Genomic DNA, 22,258 nt, shown 5'->3' with positions numbered 1-22,258 from the left:
ATTGAATTAAGCATGTTTGTCTATTTTTCAATGTCAAATTTTAAGTTCCCATTCTTTCGGTTTCTTAGGATTTCATTTTAAGTAATGCTAAATGTTTTTAAATTATGTGTGGCCCTACCGTCTTAATCATTACAATTTCTGCTTTAAGAAAAAGGTAAATGAGAAAATATTAAAACAGTACATAAACATTACTTTAATTGATTCTTAATTTGTAATTTTCTAAAACTATATTAAATGTTACTTAAAGATGCCCTGTCAGGACTTAAAGGAAAAATATTTTACATGACATTGCTGTCAGTCAACGTATTTTTGGGATCTGTATGTCTAATTTCTAAGTATATATAATATACATAATATATAATGGATTGCTTTTTGAGTCAAGCACTTCATAACAATTGCCATGTTAAAGGAGACCCATGATATTCTTATTTTTAGGATGATCACAAATGTTAAAGATAGTTGGTAGAAACAGAAATGAGTGCTTTTCTATCACTCTCTACATCAAAATGTCTAAGCATTTAGAATTAGGGATAATATTAATTTGTTTATAATTGAGTATCCAGCTCATGGTCTAGCACACACATAGTATTCAATAAATATTTGATGAGTGAATGTATCTCCAAAGCTTTGAAATAGGATAATATCCACATACCTAATTGAGTATTCTCTTGACTAAAAACTTAAGAAATAAATATAAGTTAACTTGGAGATGTATCTCTACTGGCTTTATAGGGACCTATCCAACTAACAAATATAAGGGCAGTATATTTTCCTCCTACATATATACAAGGTAATTCCTGTAGTTCTACCTGTTGGCAGTTCTTTCATCAAAGAGCATAGTAAAGCAAGAGCACTTGAGACGATTAGGTATGTAATAAAATAAAGCAATCTAATTCTCTACTTGAATTCCCATTTCCTATGCCACAAATAAAATAGCAAAGAGTCATTTGCAAACATAATTGTGTCTTCAAGAAACATTTGTTGAATATCTTCTGGATTCCAGACACAATGCCAGGCCCTGAAGACACAGAGATTAAAAAAAAAAAAAAAAACATAGCCCCTGCTTGTGAAACGAGTAGACTAATAGATACTATTTAGTGTAAGATAATTTTCATTTGAAGCCTTCTTTGACTAAGAGCATTTTCCCAAGAGAGAATTAAGCTTTTCTTAAACTTTAAGGTCATCTTTACTCTTTGAGTAGTCAAACTTCATATTCAATAGATACCTACATTTTTTCATAGACAATAGTAATAGTGTGCTGGTGACCTTCTTTTAATTCACTATTCTCTTTTATTACACACATAAAACAATTATTTTATAGAGCAATTTTTGCTTCTTTATCATTAGTGATAACGATCACAATCTTTTGTCTTCAATGGCAATTTTGCTTCAGAGGGAATTGCACATAAAGATCAATGAGAGACCAGAATTGATATGAAACAAAAAACATTCTACTACAGTATCAACTTTTAAAAATATTATTATTTTTAGCCTTTTAGGTGCCCTGTGGCAAATCTCCTAGAGAGACTCTGGGTTAACACTGAGCATTACAATGGCTGCTGCCGTCACTGCTGAGGTTCACACCTAAATAAATAAACAAAACAAAACCCAGAGCACTTGTGTGTCTCAAGAAAACAAGCCATCACTTGCTCCATGCAAAAGGAAAAGAAAGCATGTGGAAAGCTGGTTTTTAAAGGGCACTGCTAACATGAGAAGCGAGAAATGTCAAAAATGTTGAACATTGGGCTCGTTCCTGTCTCAGTATTTTTGTTGAGTTTTGTTTCTTCAGACCTTAAAAATCCTAAATGCTATGCCACTTCATTTATTCCCAATTATCAGATAAGGAAACAAATATGAATTATAATAGTAAAAGCAAATATTTTTTTGAACTAGCTTCAGCAAGAATATAAAACAGAAAGTAAATAATTTCACTGGGAAAGGAAGGATGGAAAGAATTCCTGGACTTTCCTGGTAATAACTATTGAGTCTTAAATGATAAGTTAGTGTTTACCAGATAAATGGATATAGAAGGGCATTTCTCACCAAGGGAACAATATAAACAGAAGTAATAGGTCATCAACATCCTGGTGTCCACTAAGGTGAAAATAGTTCAATATGGCTGAAGCACAGTGTTTGAAGGCAGAAGTGAGACAATGTTGATGGGCATGGTGAACAGTAAGACTTGAAAACTAGCCAAGGACAAGATCATGAAGAATGAAGAAGTCAATTCTCCAACCTAGAGGTAAGGGGAAGTTGATACAGATTGGCAGGAGATATAGATATACATCTCCTTTTAATCTGAACAGCAATTAAGAGTATGCATTAGACAGAGCATTTCCTCCAAAGGATACTACTCAGATTGTTAACATTTGCTAACTTCTCTGAGAGCACACAGGTGGTACGGCTTTCAGGCATCCTGACTGAGTTGAGGAGCATCCAGGAGAGCCTCTTCCTTCATAAAACCCCACCAACACACAATTATGTACAAAAGCAGGAGAGCAGACAAGCACACTCAACCACATACATGAGCACGTACTGTATCCTATTAAGTGAATGCTCCAGGAGTCTCTGTCATCACTTTTTTCACCTAATTCTTAATGTTATATAAGCTTATCTCATTTAGGCAAAAAGGGGGTAAGAAAGTAGAGTGAGTATGTTGACCAGTGTTTGTTCTAGTGTTAGGGAGTTGGGTGACAAGGAGTAGAGCAATAGGTCCATTGGTCTGTGTACATGCAACTGGGCTCCACAGCAGGTTTTGGAAAGATCCATGAGAAGACCCTAGCCTACTATCAAAAACAATCTTCACAGCAGTGCTTTGCCCGATTCCTAAAAGATGCATATTTTCTAGGGTATGATGTAAAAAAAAAAAAAAAAAAAAAAAAAAAGCTCAACTTATAAAACTGTCTTAAGCTGAAATCCACTGTGGAAACCTCAGTACCAGCACTCATTGAATTCTAAATGTGAGAGCCACATGGGAGTTGCCTAACACTAGCTGGAGGAGGCAGCCACCAGCAGTCATACTTTCCTCATCGTCTATACTATACGGGTTATACAACAATACATTTTAAAGTTTTATACTTAAAGAAGGTTATCTTTTCCTAATTTACACACACACAGAAGGTGCTTTGGAGGTTGGCAGTCACCCTCTAGGAATCTACTACTATGTCCTGTTAGAGATAATAAGAGCCTGGCACAGTGGGTATAGAAGATAAGAAACAGCTTAAAGAGATGTTAAGCAGGTAGACTCTATAGAACTTATTGGCTAATTGAAAGAAAATTAGAAAGATGAAATGAGAAGGGCTCTAGCATGCAGGTTTTTGGCTGGCTTGAGAGCCTGGGTACAGAGAAGATCCATTCACGGAGATAAGGGAAAGTTTATGACATGTAGACCTTGAGGTGTCAGAGGGATGTGTGTGTAGAGCTGTTTAGCAGGCAGTTAACCTAGGAGTCATTTAAGTGATAGTTAAAACTGAATGCTGGATGAGCTAGCCCAAGAGTGGGGCACGAGTGGAGAGTGTTCAACAATGAAATTTGAGATGTAGTTAGAAACTAAACGTGAGTACAAAAATCTAGAGTTGCAACTGGTAGAAAATAGTCAAGATTTCAATTACGGTCAAATAAAATGAGGACTACAGTGGGTTTTTGGAATTTAAGAACTAGATCACTAGCAGCTTTTTCCCAAGCCATTTGGTTGGAACAATGGAGGCAGAATCTTGGTTGCACTGGGCTGAGAGCATCTGTGATGAGAAGTGGAGACAATGCTACAGACTATACTTTTAAAGAGATCATCTATGAAGAGAGGACAGAGATGTGGTGGTAGGAATGCAAAAATGGTGACAGAGTTACAATTGTATTTTGCTTTGCTTCCAAATGGAAAGAGAAGAATATATAAAAAGGGGTTGGTTATAAAGTTAGCTGAAAGAGAGGGGATAAAGACTCATAACGAAGTTGTTACTCCAATAGAGAAAGTACTGAATTTGGGATTAGAAAAACCAGAGTCAGAACACTACCTCCATTCTAAGTAAATTGTATTGAGTCACTTTACCTCTTTAGTCCTGAGTGCCCATTTCTGGGAGCCAGGACCATTAAGATCTACATCACAGTGGATTGCAAGGACTAGGTGAGAATACCATGGGATAGAGCCTGGTGCAATGGTGCAATATGTGTTTAGTAAATGGTAATTTGAGCAATTATCTTATCAAAAGTCTGAATGGGGATGGACCATCGGTGTAATCACTGTTGCTTTCTTTACCATTTTTGTTCATATAATTTTTATCTCTCTAGGAATTTGGTGACAGGCTCTGCTAGTCTGTTCCTCCATTATTTGAAGGACAGGCCAAAGACCCAGGTTGGAAATGAGAGAGGAAGACTAGTGGACAACATTGACTCCATCCGTTGATACTTCTTAGAGGTACAAAACAGAATTCATGAAGATGTTGACAAGACTCCAAGTTCTTACCTTAGCTTTGTTTTCAAAAGGATTTTTGCTCTCTTTAGGGGACCATAACTTTATAAGAAGGGAGATTAAAATAGAAGGTGACCTTGTTTTAGGGGGCCTATTTCCTATTAATGAAAAAGGCACTGGAAATGAAGAATGTGGGCGAATCAATGAAGACCGAGGAATCCAACGCCTGGAAGCCATGTTGTTTGCTATTGATGAAATCAACAAAGACAATTACTTGCTACCAGGAGTGAAGTTGGGTGTTCACATTTTGGATACATGCTCAAGAGATACCTATGCATTAGAACAATCATTGGAATTTGTCAGGGCATCTTTGACTAAAGTGGATGAAGCTGAGTATATGTGTCCTGATGGATCCTATGCCATTCAAGAAAATATCCCACTGCTCATTGCAGGGGTCATTGGTGGCTCTTACAGCAGTGTTTCCATACAGGTAAGACTGGCCAGTGCTACTGCTAAAATGCTGTACTCTTTGATTTTATGTCTTGGGGGAATGAAAATAAATCCTAATAATTTCATCAATGAATGATATTAAAAATGTAATTGTGCATTCCTATGGGAATTTGATAATGTAGATTTATAGACAGAACAGTCCTCTATCAATGAAAATTGTTTAGAAGTATATCAGATAGCTACCACAGCATAACCTACTACAAAATTCAGTGACTTAAAACAAAAAAATCATTTATTATTATAGTTTACAAGTCCAAACATCAGCAGGAGTGAGCTAAAAGGCTGGGTTCAGCTGGATGTGGCTCTGCTCCAGATTGTCCCTTATTTTCCCCTTGAAATCTGTGAGCAAGCCCAGGCATATTCTTCTGAGAGTGATGGCAGAGGAACAAGAGAATGCAAACTTAACTGCATAGGCCCCTTTCAAGCTTCTACCTGCATTCACATCTGCTAACATCCCATTATCAAAGCAACTTATAGGGCTCAGCCCAGAGTCAAGAAGTAGGAAAATATGTTTTGCCCACAGGATGAGTGCATCAAAGTTATATCACAAAAGATGTGGGTATATATGGTGGAGTAATGATTTAAAGTTGTTGATATAATCAATCACAAGAAGGTACAATATCACCAAACTCTAATTTAATTTTTCACACTAATTTTTGCTAAAGCATAGTTTTGCTCAGAGATAAATTATAAACAATTTTTCATGGTATAAACCTGAAAATATACTCGGAAAAGCCAGATAATTACTACAAAAAGAAAAAAAAGGAAGAATTTAACATGCAACTTAAATTAGATAAAAAGCTGGTAATTGGCTCTCATAATTTTGTTAAGGAAAGAAGGAACATATTATTCAAACTCTCGCAGTGCTCTCTTCCAGGGTCATAGAATTTTAGAGATGGAAATGAGGTGAGAAATCATCTAGCTCAACTTTCTCATATTCCCAAGCCCCAGAAAGATTGGTTTCATAAAACTCCATTTAGTAGGTAGCACAAAAACTAGAATTTAGATAGATATTTTATACTTTTGTGCTCTTTCAGCTGTCCCATATGATTTCTATATGTTATCTGAAGTTCAATATATTTTTTGCTGGTGACAGCACTAATGTGACAGTAATAAAAGGTCATGATTCTAAAAGTCATATACTTTGCTTTGCTTCCTACCAAATTACTATAATTAAAGGGAGCCATATTACACTCATGCTGTCTTTATATGTCACAAACCACTTAAATTTGTCCTATTTGCACTGGAATAACCTTATTTCTATACTCCATATTTGTGGCATTTAGAATTTTACATACAGTTCTGTGCTGTTCTAAATGAGCTATTTCAAATTTCTTTCCTTCTTCAGAGCACATGCTCATATTATGAGTAATTAGGATAATTGGTTTTTCATAAACACCCTTTGATTTCATTAGATAGATAGAAAATATTACACATCTCAAAGATATATTAATTTTGCCACTATTTCTATACATAGATCAGGAGAGAATTTTGAGAAGAGAGAATTAAAAATATATACATCTGTTATAGTTTTAATAAAATATCACCAGATGTGTGCCAGTCATATTTATATTATACCTGATATTACCACTAATAAAGGATTATGTATATGTCTTTTTAACCTTTGTTTTTCCCAGTGCAGTAAATAGTACTCTACAGCAGATGTGTAAATATCTATTTATCTAAAGTAATTAACAAACTATTCCAGGCAAATAGATGTATTTAATCTAATTCTACTCTTTTATAACCTATATACTCCACAAAAGAAGTCAGACTGTTTTAGAGAAAAAAAAAAAAAAATATGGGCTACTGAAATCCTTTTCTTGTTCACAAGGGAAGAAGGCATTTCTTAATCATCAAAGGACCTGGCTTATTATTTCATTTTCTGGTCCTTATCACGATAAAGTCACAAATGCTAATATAGTCTTTCTCTCCACAATATAAAGAAACCAAAATTATCATGTTCTATTGAAAATGGTATACATTTTGACATCAGAAAGACTTTGGTTTGAATTCCAACCTCTCCGTTTACTAGCTTACCCATAAAATAAGGAAAATAGCTTCCATCTTTAAATTGTTGAGAGGATAAACTGAGAGAATTTGTGGGAAACGCCTCACAAAGAAACTAACAGATTCAATAAATGGTAACTATCATTTCCCTAAAATTATAAGAAAAGTCAGTGGAAGAGCCACATCTAAAATCAAGTCTGTGGCCTTCCTTCCCAGTGGCCAAACAGTCCTCTGAAGTCATTGCTGGTCCCCATCGTGTTTCATCAGCAAGTAAATCTGTACAAAGCTCTCACTGTGGTAGGGGTTAGAGAGACCTCAAAAGCAATAGAGAACATGGCCTCAACCTTAAGGAACTTAAAAATCTGACTGTGAGTACCATCCTACTGTGAAATAATAGCGAATACAATTTAGAATACGTTCATGTGGCTCACAAGGTAAGAAATGACCTTTAGTAAGGTTTTGAGGATGACTGATAGAATGAAAGTTGCATTGGAGAAAGGCTAATTGGACCACAGTGGGAATAAGATGCTAGATCTGAGGAGGTCAATCAGAAAGTTGTGGCAGAGGTCTGTGTGACAGGAATAAAGTGGTGCCCTAGAGAGGAAGAGGAAAAGTGGGCTTCACACCCTCCACCATGGCCTGCAGTTGTCCTGACTAATCAGGCTCTGATTAGGCCATACACATGTCCCAGCCACGGTAAGCTGGGAGGTAGAGCAATTTGACTATACAATGACCTTTAGGCAGTCTTCTAAGGAATGTTTTCCCACAAAGCCTTGCTTTCAGGTAGGCGTCCGGAATGAAAAGAAGCCTTAGGGAACTCATACAGCTAAGAATTTAAATGTGCTATCCTTTTGGAACATAGTCATATTTTCATAAGAATTCCAAAAAATAGTCAATCCAAAGCAATAAATTTCTAATGATGAATTTAAGGCACTCTTGTAAACTAATTAGGAAAACATTTTAGCAGAGCATATTTTTCAAGATGATTCTCACACTCACCTACTTTTGCTCTAGATCAATTCTGATCATACACCCTGGTGCCTGGTGACCATGGTGACAGCGTGTAGCTGGTAGCCCCAAGATCTATGCACAGCAGTCAAAACCGCGATTCATTTTAAACTACTTTTGACTTCCTGAATAGTTCCTGGAAAGTATCATTGCTTAAACTGAACAGGGAGGAAAAAGAGGGTAAAACTGTAGAAGAAATGTATTAGTACAAATCCACCATACAGTTTTTTAAATTCCTATTATCTAATTTAGTATCCAGTCCCAAACCAGGTCACAGAGTTTTCAGTCACAAAATTGCCTGTTGAGAGAGAAAATTATAGAGAATAATATTTGTGCATCTTCTCTTTTATGGTTCGGTCAGTTTTAGACTATAATCTCCCCACTTGGACCGGGATTGCTTTCTCAATGGGATTGCTTCAGGGGGCACTTTCTTTCTAGCTTCCTCTTCTTTCATTACTTTACCACTAAAGGAGAAGAATTCTCCTGGGAGTCATCAAAAGAGATATAGCCCAGTGTGTTAATATAACAGGAATTGTTTGCAGATAGCGAAAATAGCATGAAAGGAGAAATTCTTAATGATGCTGGGTTAAGCTGTATCACCACTGATGAAGACCTGGATAATTATTTTTCCAACGCTCTTATTAAGTAAGACAAACCACTCTCTGGTAGTCCCTTTTATAAAGGAACAATATTGATCTCTTAATTTGGTAATCAATGAAAGCTAACATCAAAATCTTTCTTTATTAGGAAATATACGTAGAGTCTATCTGACCCCTCTAATGAATAGGTTTCTTTTCAAAGCATTTTTAAGCCTGTTCTGCTCTTCTCTATAAGCCCGCAATGCACTCACTTCAGAGAAAATAGTATTTATTCAAGAAGCGAGCAGGCCGGTTACTTTTAGCTAAGCAATTGTCTATGTGATACTTATTTTGAAGCAATGTTTGTTTGTGCTTTTTCAAATAGACTGTAGTTAGAGCTCCTAAATTGTCAGTCTCAAAGTCCCTTGAAACTTTGCAAAAATGTTACTCTTTTCAGAGCATGTATCATTTTGTCAGTCTTTCCTATCTAGTTGGAAGAAATACTAGCTGGAACATGACAGATATAAATTGACCTAGTTATTGTTGTGTTCCTGAGTGTCAAAGTGACCTCAGCCACGGATGGGGTCTATTTTAGACTATAATCTTCCCTCTTGGGCCAAGATTGCTTTATCAGTGGGATTGCTTCAGGAGGCACTTTCTCTGTACCTTTGAGTTAGATGACATCTAAAAGCTGAGCTTACAGAAAGGGCAGATGAGAGTCCTGAAAGAATCTTACTACTTCTTCTCATCCCTGGTGTAACCAGACCCTTTCATAGAATTTTTAGCAATGTCCACATCCCAAGAACTCTCTAACTCTAGGAGATGGTCATTATAAGACTGTTCATCATGACATGACTTTGGGCACACCATGCATTGCTCACATAATGTCTCTGAGAAGAATAACTCCTTAAACTAAATTCCTTGCAGTAAGTTTCACAGATTTTATCTAGATGGGGTAAGGAGGACAACACATAAAAACATGACACTACTATTCCTCCTCCAGTGTAAAAGTAGACCATCACTGGTCAATTTATATTAAGCTTTGCCTTCCTTCAATTACTCATTTCCCCTTTAAATTCTAATGCTTTTGGGAAGAGTCACACATGAATTGCTGAGCTGAAAGACTTGGAGGTACAAAAGCTTTCAGATAGTTAGCTGTGACCAAGTGTTGGATAGACTGCTGAATGTGAAAATCAACATTTTTTGTGTGAACAAATATTAAATCTAGAGCAGAGTTTCTCATCCTTGGCACTATCAGACAATTCCTTGTTGTGCGGAGCTGCCCTATGCATTGTGGGGTGTTTAGCATCATCACTGACCTCTACGCACTAGACTAGGTATCAGCAGCACCTCAAGTTGTAACATCTCCAAATATTTTCAAACATTGCTCAATTACAAAACTATCTTCATTTTTCCACCGACAAACTGATTTAGAGTAAGGCATAGTTAAGACCAACATAGGAAGAGTTGTTAAAAATGAAATAATCTGGAAGGAGGAGTATGTGAGGAAGTGAGTCCTCTGTCACTAGAATTATTCAAGCAAAAGCTGGCCTATTATTGAGAAGTAACATGTTAGCATTTGAACTAGATATTAGCATTTGATATACCTCAACTTACAGTGGGGTAATGTCTCAATATACCCATTATAAGTTAAAAATATCGTAAGTCAAAAATGCATTTAATACAACTAACCAACTGAACATTATAGCTTAGCCTAGCTAACCTTAAACATGTTCAGAACATAAACCTTAACCTACAGCTGGGCAAAATTATCTTGTTGCCACTGTCCAGCATCACAAGAGAGTATTGGATTATATATGGTTGGCCCTGGAAAAGGTCAAAATTCAAAGTACATTACAGTGAATGTATATCACTTTTAAACCATCATAAAGTAAAAAAAATCGTAAGTCAAGCCATCATAAGTCAGAAACCATCTGTTTATGGTATTGAAGGGCATTTATTAATTTTACAATTATATTTTGCTTAAGCAAAATACTCTATTAGGATGTGAATGATTACAAAGGAATTATCTAAAACATGAAGGAAAATAAATAATAGCTTCTTTTCCATCAGAATCACTTTTAAGTCAATTATTATTTCACTTGATATGGCAGTACTTTTGTGAACTTGGTGACTCAAACATTTCAATCACCGATATATTACAAGTGGGGCACTCATCGAATCACTTGTCATCAGAAAACAAGCATTTATTAAGCATATATATTTTAGGTACTACAGCAAGAACATTATTTTTAGAGTCTGAGTAATATGGAGCAGAGAGAATGTAAAATAAAATTTTTAAATGATAGATATATTATGTATAAGCAAATTTGGAAATATCAAATCCATGCATAAAGGTGTAGGACCCAAGTATCGATTGATAACACAAGTACTAGTAGACCAGAGAGAGTAACAGAATGAGCAGAAAGGAATGGAGTTGCACAGGAAAAAGACTTTTAGATCTGTGTAAACAGAAAACATCTTTGAAGTGTTCTTCGAAAGTTGCTTTCTCATAGCCTACTGGATAGTATCTGCATATTTTTTTCATAAAAAAGAAAACATAGTGTTTCTTCCACCTGGAATGTAATCCTGTAGCTGTAGGCCTTGCCAAACCCTTCTCTCCAGTTCTCAGTTCAAACCCTAGCCCTTTTGAGAAATCTTTCTCAAGTTCCTACTACATAAACACACATCTCTAATACTATCTTATTAAATATAATTGTTCATTTGCATATCTATTTTCCCACCAAACTCTAATCTCCTTGAGTTTAAGAACCACATCTTTTGTCTTTGTATTGAGGACACGTTTTCCAGGTTGAGAATAAATGCTTTTTGAATGAATTGAAAGAATTAAAGTATGATAACTTACGACATATCCAGAAGGCTGGAAAGCCCTAAACAAATCTTGAATTAAAGATCACAACCATGACCTACCTATTGTATAGATCAGTCTGGATGTTCATAAATGAAAATCAGCATTTTCCAACAACAGAAAATTAGGTTTGATGAAAAAGACAGATGATGTAATAAAGTGAGCTTGCGGGACAAAAGTATCCCCATCTTCCCCACCTCCACTGCCTACATGTGTGTCACAAAAGATGCCTTGATTTGAGAGCAGCTCTAAGACTTCCATTCTATTTGCCCTTAGACTGACTATCCAGAGACAATCACCCAAGACTTAATACAGCCGGGCACCCAGTACCATCTAGCTCTGTGCAGTCTCTCCAAATAAAGAAGATGCAGAGTGCCGATGATGCCAGATACTGTGCTTGTAGCTAATGCAAAGAAGGAAACATCATCCTGTCCTTCAGAAAAGCAGAGTGACAGCATTCGAAATCCATTTGCTAATCTATCTTTAATGTCTCTATCACCCAAAAAGTAAAAATGATAGTCGCATTTAGTGAGTTTAATATTGCAAATACAACAATCATAGCACAGGTATGTTACAACTATACATTTTTAGTGTGCCTTTTATAAAAATTTTCAGTTCAGTGATTAAAACTGTGGGTGCAGATAGACAAATTTATTTACCTTGCATTGCCTCTTTTCTTATATCTAAGATAGAAATATTAGTAGTACCCCTCTTACTGGGTGATTTTGAGAATTAAATGAGAAAATACAAGAAAAGCAATGTTAGTGTTTCACCATAGTGAGCATTCAACACTTTAGATTTCAATAAATATTCTCTATTAGCCTTAATTTTTTTTTAACTTTTAACATATCCAGTCCAAAAGGAACAGTTCCAAGAGGAATTGTGGCTCATAAAGGTTAAATACCCAAGTTTCTACCACTTTATAAGTAGTAGAATAAACATTAGAATCAAGATAGCTGGCCTCCCACACTGCTGTCCTGTTCACCTTCTCACATAATCTAAGCTTCAGAAAAACCTGACTCCAAAGTTATCGCAGACAGAATCTCTTTGTTTACAACCTCCCTCCATGCACCTGCTTCCCCTCCTCCAAAGGGCAATGCTGTTCAAGGACTTCATCACAGGGAGAGGGGTACTAGCAACAGCAACTTAAAAATGCTTTTGTTAATACCGTTTCATTATAGAACTTTCTCACCAGAGGTACTTATCTAAGGTGCACCATTTTCCCCTTTGCTTTGGAGTTAATTTATTATTTAATTAATTCCCTTTCCATCATGGGTTTATTTGGAAACCAGCCTTGTGGAAAATAAGAGGTTACCATAAGGACCACTGTCCACAGGGCAGTAGAATGGCTCAGGGCTGAGAACCAGCTTCTATTGTGGTCGCATGTCTGTGACAGGATAAAAAGCAAGGTATAGAGACATTCCTGAGATATCAGCAAGCGTTTTATATTATGATTATAGATTAATCAGCAAGCTATTTGAAATAGGGCTCCAGACACTTTTAGTTTAACCTAACATGATTTCACTTTAACATCACAAAGTTCTCTTCCCAAATTACCATTAAAAATGTATATTTTTAATGGATTGATATGTACAAAGCTCAATATTTCAATGTGGAAACAGCCAACACTTAGCAGTTGATACTAAAGTCCATTGATTTAATATAGTAGAAGTGCTTCAACTAGTCTATGAAAAATGCAGTTGAAAACTTCCAGAGTAATTTTCTAATTAGTAGACTTCAGAAATTTAAGATAGTGTTCCCAAAACACCTGCAGTTAAACTCTAAGTAATTGTTGATGCTCCAGGCAGTATGTCAGTGGGACTTTGAGCACTAAATTGTGGTGGCGCTATTTTTAACATCACCACCTGGTAGATTTTGGAAATCCCTCTGTTAACAGTGACAAAGCCCTGATTCATGCCATAGGGGAAAATACAATAGAAGTAACACCTTCAAAAATTATATTCCAAATTTCCTTGCCAAGTGGTCAGAATGACAAAGCATATGGAGACATACGCCATCACTTAGTAGGGTTAAGTGTGCAGGGTGTGCATCCCAGGGACTAGTTGATCCCTCCTAGGCACTGGGCCTCCAATTTGGGTTCACAATGCAGCCTCATAAAATGCAAATCAGGCAATTAAGCTCCCCCAAAGTGGAAAACAGATGTGATTGAACACAGAAACTACAATTTGTTCAGAATTTTTCTATAAAAAGGTAACTTTCCATTGAAAGAAAAACTACATACGTGCATTAAGAACAGATCACCCAGGTTTTACACAGTATTTTTAAGTAATATCAGCAGGTTGATGCCATCCACTGAATTTCAACTGTTATCAATGGCTATTTAACAAATTCTGTTTTTATTTCTATGTTAAAGAAAGTCTTTACGTTGTTTTTTTCTGAGATTCTTTCAGGAGTTTAAAAGCTTTTTAGCCTTTCTACAGTCTCTGATGACCAACATTATTTATGACCTGCTTCCTTCCAAGGATACAAGGTGAACTGTAATGACACAAACAGAACAAATTAAGACACATTACTTGAGTAATTACTACCAATCAAATAAATGGTTTTAAGTGGACTCAAATTTTTTCTTTAAACCTCCAGTCTTGACCTTTCTATTATTAACTTATTCACTATTCTTGGGATTACATGGTCCCTGGCCTGAAAGAACTCACAGGCTAAGTCAGAATGAGTATTTTGTACATCTGACTACCCTTCCCTGACTCTTTCTTTTCAAGTCGGATGTCATCCACTATAGTCTTTTTAAAACATAACTTTGGCCACGTCCTTTAATTTAAAAAATTTAATGTCATTTTGTCTCTTAAGGAATAAAATTCAAAATCTCTAGTGTAGCATATGAAATACTTAGCAGTCTTGCCACAGTCCCTCTATTCTTTCTTACCTTACAAATCCCTACAAGGCACTGGATACCCAGATAATACTGAACTATCTGATACTATTAAAATTAATGTGTATTTTCCCATCTCTGTGTCCTTCTGTCTAAAAACTTTCTTTCCCCATTCTCTGCCTGGCAAACTTTCACTTACTCTTCAAGAACAAGCCTGAATGTTGCCTCTGCAGGGGAGCCTGCCATGACTCACCTGAACGTAGTTACTCCTTCATCTGTGTTTTTGTATAAGTGTGTATACATATATCTCAAATTTATCCTCATTATATTTGTCTCTTTCCAGACTATAACTTCCCGGAAGGTAGTAGAGGTCCATTACTGGTCTTAGAAAAAACCAACTTTTAGAAGAGTACCTTGTATAATTGGCATCCATTAAAGTGTACTGAATGCATGGCTGGATTAAATTAAACATTATGTATCATCTCTGTCACTTTATCACTTTTTGAGCATTGACTATATGCCAGCCAGTGAGTTAAGTGCTTCACATGTTTTATCATTTAATCCCTACATAACTTCATAAGCCAGAGACTACTACCATTCTCTTTTTACAGATGAAGAAATAGAAGTTTCAAAAATTAAAATAACTTCCCTAAATTCACACAGCTAGTGAGAAAAAAGGCTGGATTTCGATGTTGGCCTATTTGATTCCAATCCTGTGCACTGAACCACTATTTGCTTTTGTACCTAACAGTCTGTTGAATCAATGAACAGTTAACAAGAAAACATGAATAACACAGTTCTATTTGCTACAAATAATACATATGGTATATATTCCTCTGCTCTAATTGTTGCCACAGAACCTTAAAAGTAAATAATAATTTTTTTTTTTTAATTAGCCTAGAGCCCTCAGATTTTCCTAAGCATACCCAACAGCTTTTTGATAACAGCCAGCAAGGACAGGAATGCCTTTTTTTTATTGACAAAGCTATATTTGTAATATTATTGTTATAAAAGTGACTTCGAGGGCCACAGAAAAATATGGATTAATTCACCTTGTGGCTCTCAAGAGGCATTGTCAAAAGTCAATATCTAAGGCACTAAAGGATGTGTTTCTATCAGGTCTGTTGGTGTCAAGTCACCCCGGGAGTTATGCTTTTGCCAGTGTTGCTGGCAAACACTAATGCACTCTGGGCCACATATGACATTAACCTTTTGATCTCATTGTTAGTGACTGGAATCCAAACCAATTCAGTTCCATGATTTCTCCTAAAGATAATTCTCAGGATAAAAAAGGAGCAAGGAGCAGATATAGACTAATTTAGTGGGTAAAATAACCTTCTTGTTCCTTCTGTAAGTTCCCACTAAGTGTGGATAGAAATAAAGTTATTCCTGAGATAGTGCCTTGTTAGTAAGGGAGCAACACAAACACTTGTCAAATGTGAAGTGGCACTGTCATGATGAGAAACCTGTGTCCTATGATGCCAGTCTCCTGAAAAAATATAATTCAATGAATCCCGTGTGATCTATATATCATTTCAGCCTCAGTGATGAGCTGAGAATGACAAAATGGATAATCTACCTATTAATAAGTCCCTAGTCACACATAAAAAAAATGAAAATGTCTGACTATCTGAGTTCCAAAGCACAGGTGTTGACTGCAATGATTTCTGAAAAGGTTGGAATAGAAATCAGGGGTTACTTTGAGCTCATTTTGAAAGTTGCTTCCATGATTAAGGGATCCTCTATCCGGAATGTCCATACAAAATCATAGGGATTGAGTCATGCTATTGAATTGGAATGGCAATATAAATCTTTGAGCAGAGTGTTTTGGGGGCCCTTGATGTGTAAGAATTAGTGACTTTTGCAGATTATTCTGAGAAAACTGACATTTACTACACTCTATTATGATTTCCTAAGTCCGGATTAATCTCTGGCCTTCAAAGGTGGGCTTCAGTCAACTTCTTTTATGCAAAACATTCCCAGATGTGCTGCAAGTAGTGTAGTCAAAAAAAAAAAAAGGTGACTAATCCTTTCCACAATAACAATAGGATTGGCATCCTTTATGGGCAGATAACTCATGTGATGTGAACAGCTTGAATTCCTCAGGCAGTTTCTCAACTACATACCACCTTCAGTTCCCATTTAAAATCTAAGCCAATCTGGAATGTTGTACAGCTAATAGAGCAACTTCATCAGTCTGAACAGGAGGGTCACTGTAGGCTCTTATCATCACAACTTTTAGAACTTGCTTTATGTAATAACCTGGGTTCTGAAGTAGCAGATTGTTCAAAATGCAGCACTCAGTGGTTCTCTTCCAGGCTTATATATAAGCATTCAATTAAAAGAATGAAACAAAGCATTCAGTATTGCATGTGATAAAACAACTGAAGATATAGGCTTTTGTAGAAACCAGCCCCAAAGAGATATAGGAATAGCACAGACTATAAAGGCAAACCCATCATTGAGTCTCCTGATTCTCAGGACAGGAGCAATGGGTTTTTTTTTTTTTTCAAATGGACACATTTCAGCTCTGCAGGTAGCAGTTTTCTTGGAAAGTAAGCATTTGATGCCTCTTTGCCATCTGGAATTTTTGTAGCTAAGCATAGGTCCACAAAAAAAAAAACAAAAAAACAAAAAAAAAAACAGTGACTGTTGTTTCACTTTAAGTATTAGCACAGCCTCAGAAGTCAATAACAAGGAAAAATCTGAATATAATCCTCATGATGGACAATTACTTTAGTGGGAAGCTTATTTCTACTAGACTCTAAATTTACGTACTCCTGTTTGTCTTTTGTTAAAAGGAATATTTGGCATTATGTCACCACAGAAGACACAAAGTTCATGTTTGCAATGAGCAATCGTTGACATCCTGAATGGAAAGCATGTCCACAGGACTAATGTAAATACCTAAGCATTTCTCCTTGAGCCAAAAAGAAAAAAAGTTAAGACATTTGTGACTTGATAGCTTACATTGAAAATATTTCAATACCTAATCCTGGGTAAATTCAAACCACCCAGAAAATGGATACCCCAATGTGTCCGAACATTGACTATAAAACCCTAGTACATGTTACATGTGGAAAGAGCTTCTGCTAAACCTGCATCCAGCCTCTCAGGCCCTAGGAAATAACAAGTTCTGCCATAAGGTCATGTGTTTCTCACATAAATCATAAACCTGTCATGATATTTATAACTTAAAGCTTTCAACCTCCCAGTTGAAATTTCCTCTGAATTCTTAAACAACTCTTGTTATCTCAGTAGATAGTCAGTAAACAAATATTTATGGAGCCACCACAAAGTATAGACTGACAAAGAAAATGTATACTTTTAATAACAAGGAATGATTGCTTTAGTTCTCAAATCAAGTTCATGCCTTCATAAATAAAAGAAGACAAACATGTTATAACTTGAAATATATCATTGCTACATTGTAGTGAAAGAATCTCATAAAGCAGAAATTAAGAGCTTGGATTGCAGAATGGATTCAATCAGTGTGGGAAGTTGAGCATAGTGTCAAATGCCTGGGATCAAATCCTGTCTTTCTCACCTATGGGCTCGTCAGTAAGATCCCTAGATGCTCTGTATCTTGGTTCTTCAATCTAAAATGGAATAATAGTATATCTACTTCATAAGATTGTAATGAGGACTAAGGAGATAATACATCTAGAACAGCTGGATCTAAATTGGAATCTAAAGAGAGCAAACCACTTAATAATCCCTCTTTGATTTTTGCCACCCTTGGATTTCTGGGGGAGTTCTGCAACATTCAACTTTGTATCTGTACCCTCGTATTCTTTCTTCAGTTGAGTAACTTTAACTTAATCCAGAAATGTACATCTCTCCCTCTGTAATATCACCCTATTGTCAAAAAGGGAGACTCATCCTTTGGAAAAATCAAGAGACTAGACTTTAAATTTTGCTTTACCACTTATTCATAAGCTTCAGTTTTATAACTTATAAAGCAAAAGGCTTATATTATCTTCATGGCTCCTTTCAGCTCTGGAACATAATGATCTTGTAGCTTATTGATATTTATTTTCCAAAGTCATTGATAAAAATTTAATCTTACTTGACCATGTCATACAGACTTTCTTCCAAGTTGTTCTCTTTTAGTATTTTTAACTTTGTCATCCAATTCCTACCATTTTTCCTTTTCCACAAGAGTCCAAGTAATGTCATCAATTATACATCGAAGTCATGATCCTCCATAACTACAACTCTTCCCTAAATGGTTCAGCTAATGTTGAAAAGATTGTAGTGGCATTGATTCTTAATGAATCCGTGCTGATTCCCAGTAATTGCCTTGTTCATTTCTAAGTGCCTACATGCTCCCTATTAAAAAACAGAAGGTTTTCTAGAAGGTTACCAAAATATATCATGCTTATTTATTCATATTTATTCTTGATTTAGAGTTCCTGAATTTGCTCTTACTCTTCCCTTTGCACCCTCTGACAGTACTCCCATTATTGGTTTCTCAAAGATTATTGATGGTAATTACATCATTTAATCTGCGACTTCTTCCAGAACTCAGAACAGAGGTAAACTCAATTACTATGATTATGAGTTTTTCTTTCATTCTTCTCTCCTACTTTGATGTGGAATAACTTTTTCATATTACTGTATCACCATTTCCAAGTTAGGAAATAGTCTCATTGGGGAGAATGAGGAAGCAAGAGAGACTGGGCAGTGTCTTTCTTTTACTCTTCTGGAACGGACTTTCCCATCCAGTGGTTCTCTCTTCCCACCGCATCTCCTGAAACATAATTTACACACAAAACAATAACAACAACATCAAAATCCACTTTTCACATTCTGTACCTTAATAGTCCTAATTCTCACAGGTTCATGCCCATCTTTTATGTTGCCATGGGGATGCCCAAGGACCCAACATACCAATAGTACCCAACCTTTGTCACTGGTTCTTTTAACACTCAAATCCCCCAATGCATCCTAGCAAGCCAGTGGGTTTTTTGGAGATCTTGTCTGTTCTGTCTGGCTGAGCTCTGTATTATCCGAATTGTTTTTTAAGTCTTTCTATCTCTCTTAAACTATATACTTTTTTATAGTCTCTATCTATGAGAAGAATATCTCTACCTTGAAAACATTTTTTTCCTAAAGTATATATAACTAGATCCTGATTTTCTTCCTTTACTCCTACTAATAACCTAATTGGGTAACTGTCTTCCAAAATTTCACATTACTTCCCCATCCTAAAATTGTTCATATTTCAAAAATGATGTCCAGTGTAGGAGTTCCCTTTATTCTTCATGCTTTCTCAGAGAAACCATATGGCCAGTAAAGCAAGTCAAGAATGTTTCAGATGCCCAGTTTTCAGACAAATGAGACAGGAAACATCCAGCTGATAACTATCTGGATATCCCCTAACCCTAATTTTAAGTTTGATGTTAAAAAGAATGTTCCTATTAATAGCAATTAGACAATCCCTGATGTTTACCACAACATTGCTTGGTTTCTCTCTTTTATTTTTCCTTTCTGAGTGCATTTCTATGCTTCAAACTTCAGATTCACAGTCACACAGGAGAGGATAGACAGGAAATTATGAGAGAACAGCCATGGTACTTAAAGTGAAAATCTTGATTCTGCTCTTACTTTCTAATTATATGATTATTAACAAGTTTCTTCACTTAGCAGAACTCAGTTTTTGTACCTCTAAAATAGAGGTAATAATATCTTTCATAAAAGGTTGTTGTGAATATCAAAGGAGAATATATATATATACACACACACACACCCAGTGCAGTGATAATGAGTTTTAAAACAGAATAAATACATTTTTTAAATGCATAAACCAAACTATGAACTTTATTCTTCTCTAAAAAACATATTCAAGTACATAAGGAAAAGAAAGGGAGATTTATAATCTGCTGATTTCTGTGGTGATTACTTTTTATATTAAGCATTTTTACTCCTATAATCTAAGGAAACTAATTTGAAAAGGAACAGCTCACCATGATACAATTAATTCAACACTTTGTTCTATTACTCAATACAGGTGATACAATTGAGATCATACTTACTTCCCTATTAGTGTTCCATTCTCATGTTTCAGCTCACCAAATACACCTCTTTTTTCTAAAGTAGGTTGTAGTCTCATTAAACACAGAGAGAGACAGACAGAAAGAGAGAGAGAGTGCTATTCTTAAAATGATGGCAATAGTGCAGTTTTATTCTAACCCACCACCTTCCCAAAAATGCTACAACTTATTGTGCCCCTTCCCAGTGTAGACAATCATTGCCACATTGCCATTTTTCTGCACCTAGTTTATTCTCTTGTACAGCCTGTCTTGTTCATAAATTTGTAAATCGTTCTCAGACATCCTGGAGAGGTAGACATGAAGCCACAGGATCCTATCAGTCAAAAGAGAAGAACTATTTTCTTTAGTACTTTCTCATTACTCATACCTCTTGAAAGAAGTTCAGCATTTAGGATTCTTTCACTGTGGTGCCTTGTGAAAATGATGTCTCTGGGCATCTTTCAGGTCCTCTCATTCTCTGCCTCCCTGAGGAGTTTAGTTTCTGATGAATATAACTTAAAGATGAGAACACTGTAGCATCAAGAAGAGATGGCCTCGCCAGTGTTCCCAGAAACTTCATAATCAGGCAAAGCTTATGCACAAACAAGGTCCAGTCTGCCACAGCAGTACATAAACCCAAAGGAAGCCAGGTACTCAGTATAGAAGTATTGACAATACTGGCTCAGTATCATCTCATTCAGGCTGAGTAAATGAGAAATGTTCCTATGTTCAAATGAATCAGTATAGGCCATTTTGCCCAGAGTCTCCTGGTCTCAAGAAAAGAAGAAATAAATGGTATAATAGCCTTCATCCCCCACTCACCTACCCATCCACTCAACCCCTGAATTAACTCACCTCCTAAAATACAAAAAGTCTTTATCAAATGTAAAATGCAAGAAAGATTTGGGTCCTAAATTTGCATTATATTGCATGCTAAGTGCCAGATTTTCTAGCTGTTCTATTTGTAGTTGAGTGAGAAGTACCAGGACTTGATAAAAATATAGAAAATATTTTTGATAGCTCCAGGCTATATCAAGTGTTGGTTTTATAGCAGGCCAGATCTCTAAGAACATGCTGTGTGGCTGTGTATGAACTTGGCTGTTGGTTTCCTTTGCCAGTTGAAATGATGATTAATCAGGGCTCAGATGTCAGTTCTTTTATGTTACTTGTGCTCTTTGCTAACAGCTGCCTATTTCAAGCTGTGCTTCCTACACGTCAAACATAAACCTGAAAGCACAATTTCCAGAAGGAAAATTTCAAGGTACTCAGAGTATATCGGAGTATTGAATGTTGTTTCTGATTAAAGTCCACTTAGCATATTATGTAACTCAACTAAAGTCAGTACACAGATAGACAAGTTCAGAACATGTGGGATAGCCAGGAAAAATTAGATATACATATAATCAGTGTAGATATTTAAAACATACATTTATGTAAATATTCTATGCATAAAAAATTCCTTGATAAGCTAGTGTCACTTTCCTTTTTTAATCTTTAATAAAGAAAAATAGTGAAATATGATTGATATGTAAATTATAAGAAATTTAAATTCTTTATTCGGAATAAGTTTTAAATACTTTGAAATAGATTGTTCTTTCTTGGCAAAGTCCTCAATACTTTCTCATTTGCTGTTTAATCTAAAATACCATAAGAATAGCATTTGTATGCTTTCTTTTCACATAGCCCAAGTAGAAATTTTTTTTAAAGGAAAAGAAAACATTGTTCTAGCTTTTCTGAAGTTTAGAAAAATATATGCCTAAAATCTTGGGTGGACCAAATAAAATTGATTTTTTTTTTATTTACCCCAGATAATAAATGTCTAATTTGGACTGTCCATGTGGCATACGGCTCCCAAATTAAACTCTTTCAGAGACTGACGTTTTTAGCAAAAGAGGAGGAAGTGAGAATTAGACAACATCCAGGCTCTTCTATACAACTGCAGCCAAGTTGTCTAAAAACTGAATTTGGCCAATTCACTGTAGTTCATCGTTTGAGTTA

General features: G+C 35.8%; 1 protein-coding gene across 3 annotated transcripts in view; it reads left to right on the top strand.

The window, feature by feature from the left end:
- Nucleotides 1–22,258, top strand: part of GRM3 (glutamate metabotropic receptor 3) — a 210,744-nt gene that overhangs the window by 112,267 nt on the left and 76,219 nt on the right. Inside the window, exon 2 of one of the 3 annotated variants that reach the window (XM_011364344.1) lies at nucleotides 4,285–4,895. The exons of the other annotated variants lie outside the window; for them this stretch is intronic. Within the exon in view, the coding sequence (XP_011362646.1) occupies nucleotides 4,428–4,895 (468 nt within the window). The 5' untranslated portion in view covers nucleotides 4,285–4,427. The remainder of the gene's footprint in view (nucleotides 1–4,284; nucleotides 4,896–22,258) is intronic. 3 annotated transcript variants of the gene reach the window in all.

This window comes from Pteropus vampyrus, unplaced genomic scaffold (assembly GCF_000151845.1).
Source record: "Pteropus vampyrus isolate Shadow unplaced genomic scaffold, Pvam_2.0 Scaffold4, whole genome shotgun sequence".
NCBI classification, from domain to species: Eukaryota; Metazoa; Chordata; class Mammalia; order Chiroptera; family Pteropodidae; genus Pteropus; species Pteropus vampyrus.
The sequence above is the reverse complement of the archived record's forward strand: the minus strand, read 5'-3'. Positions and strand labels throughout refer to the sequence as shown.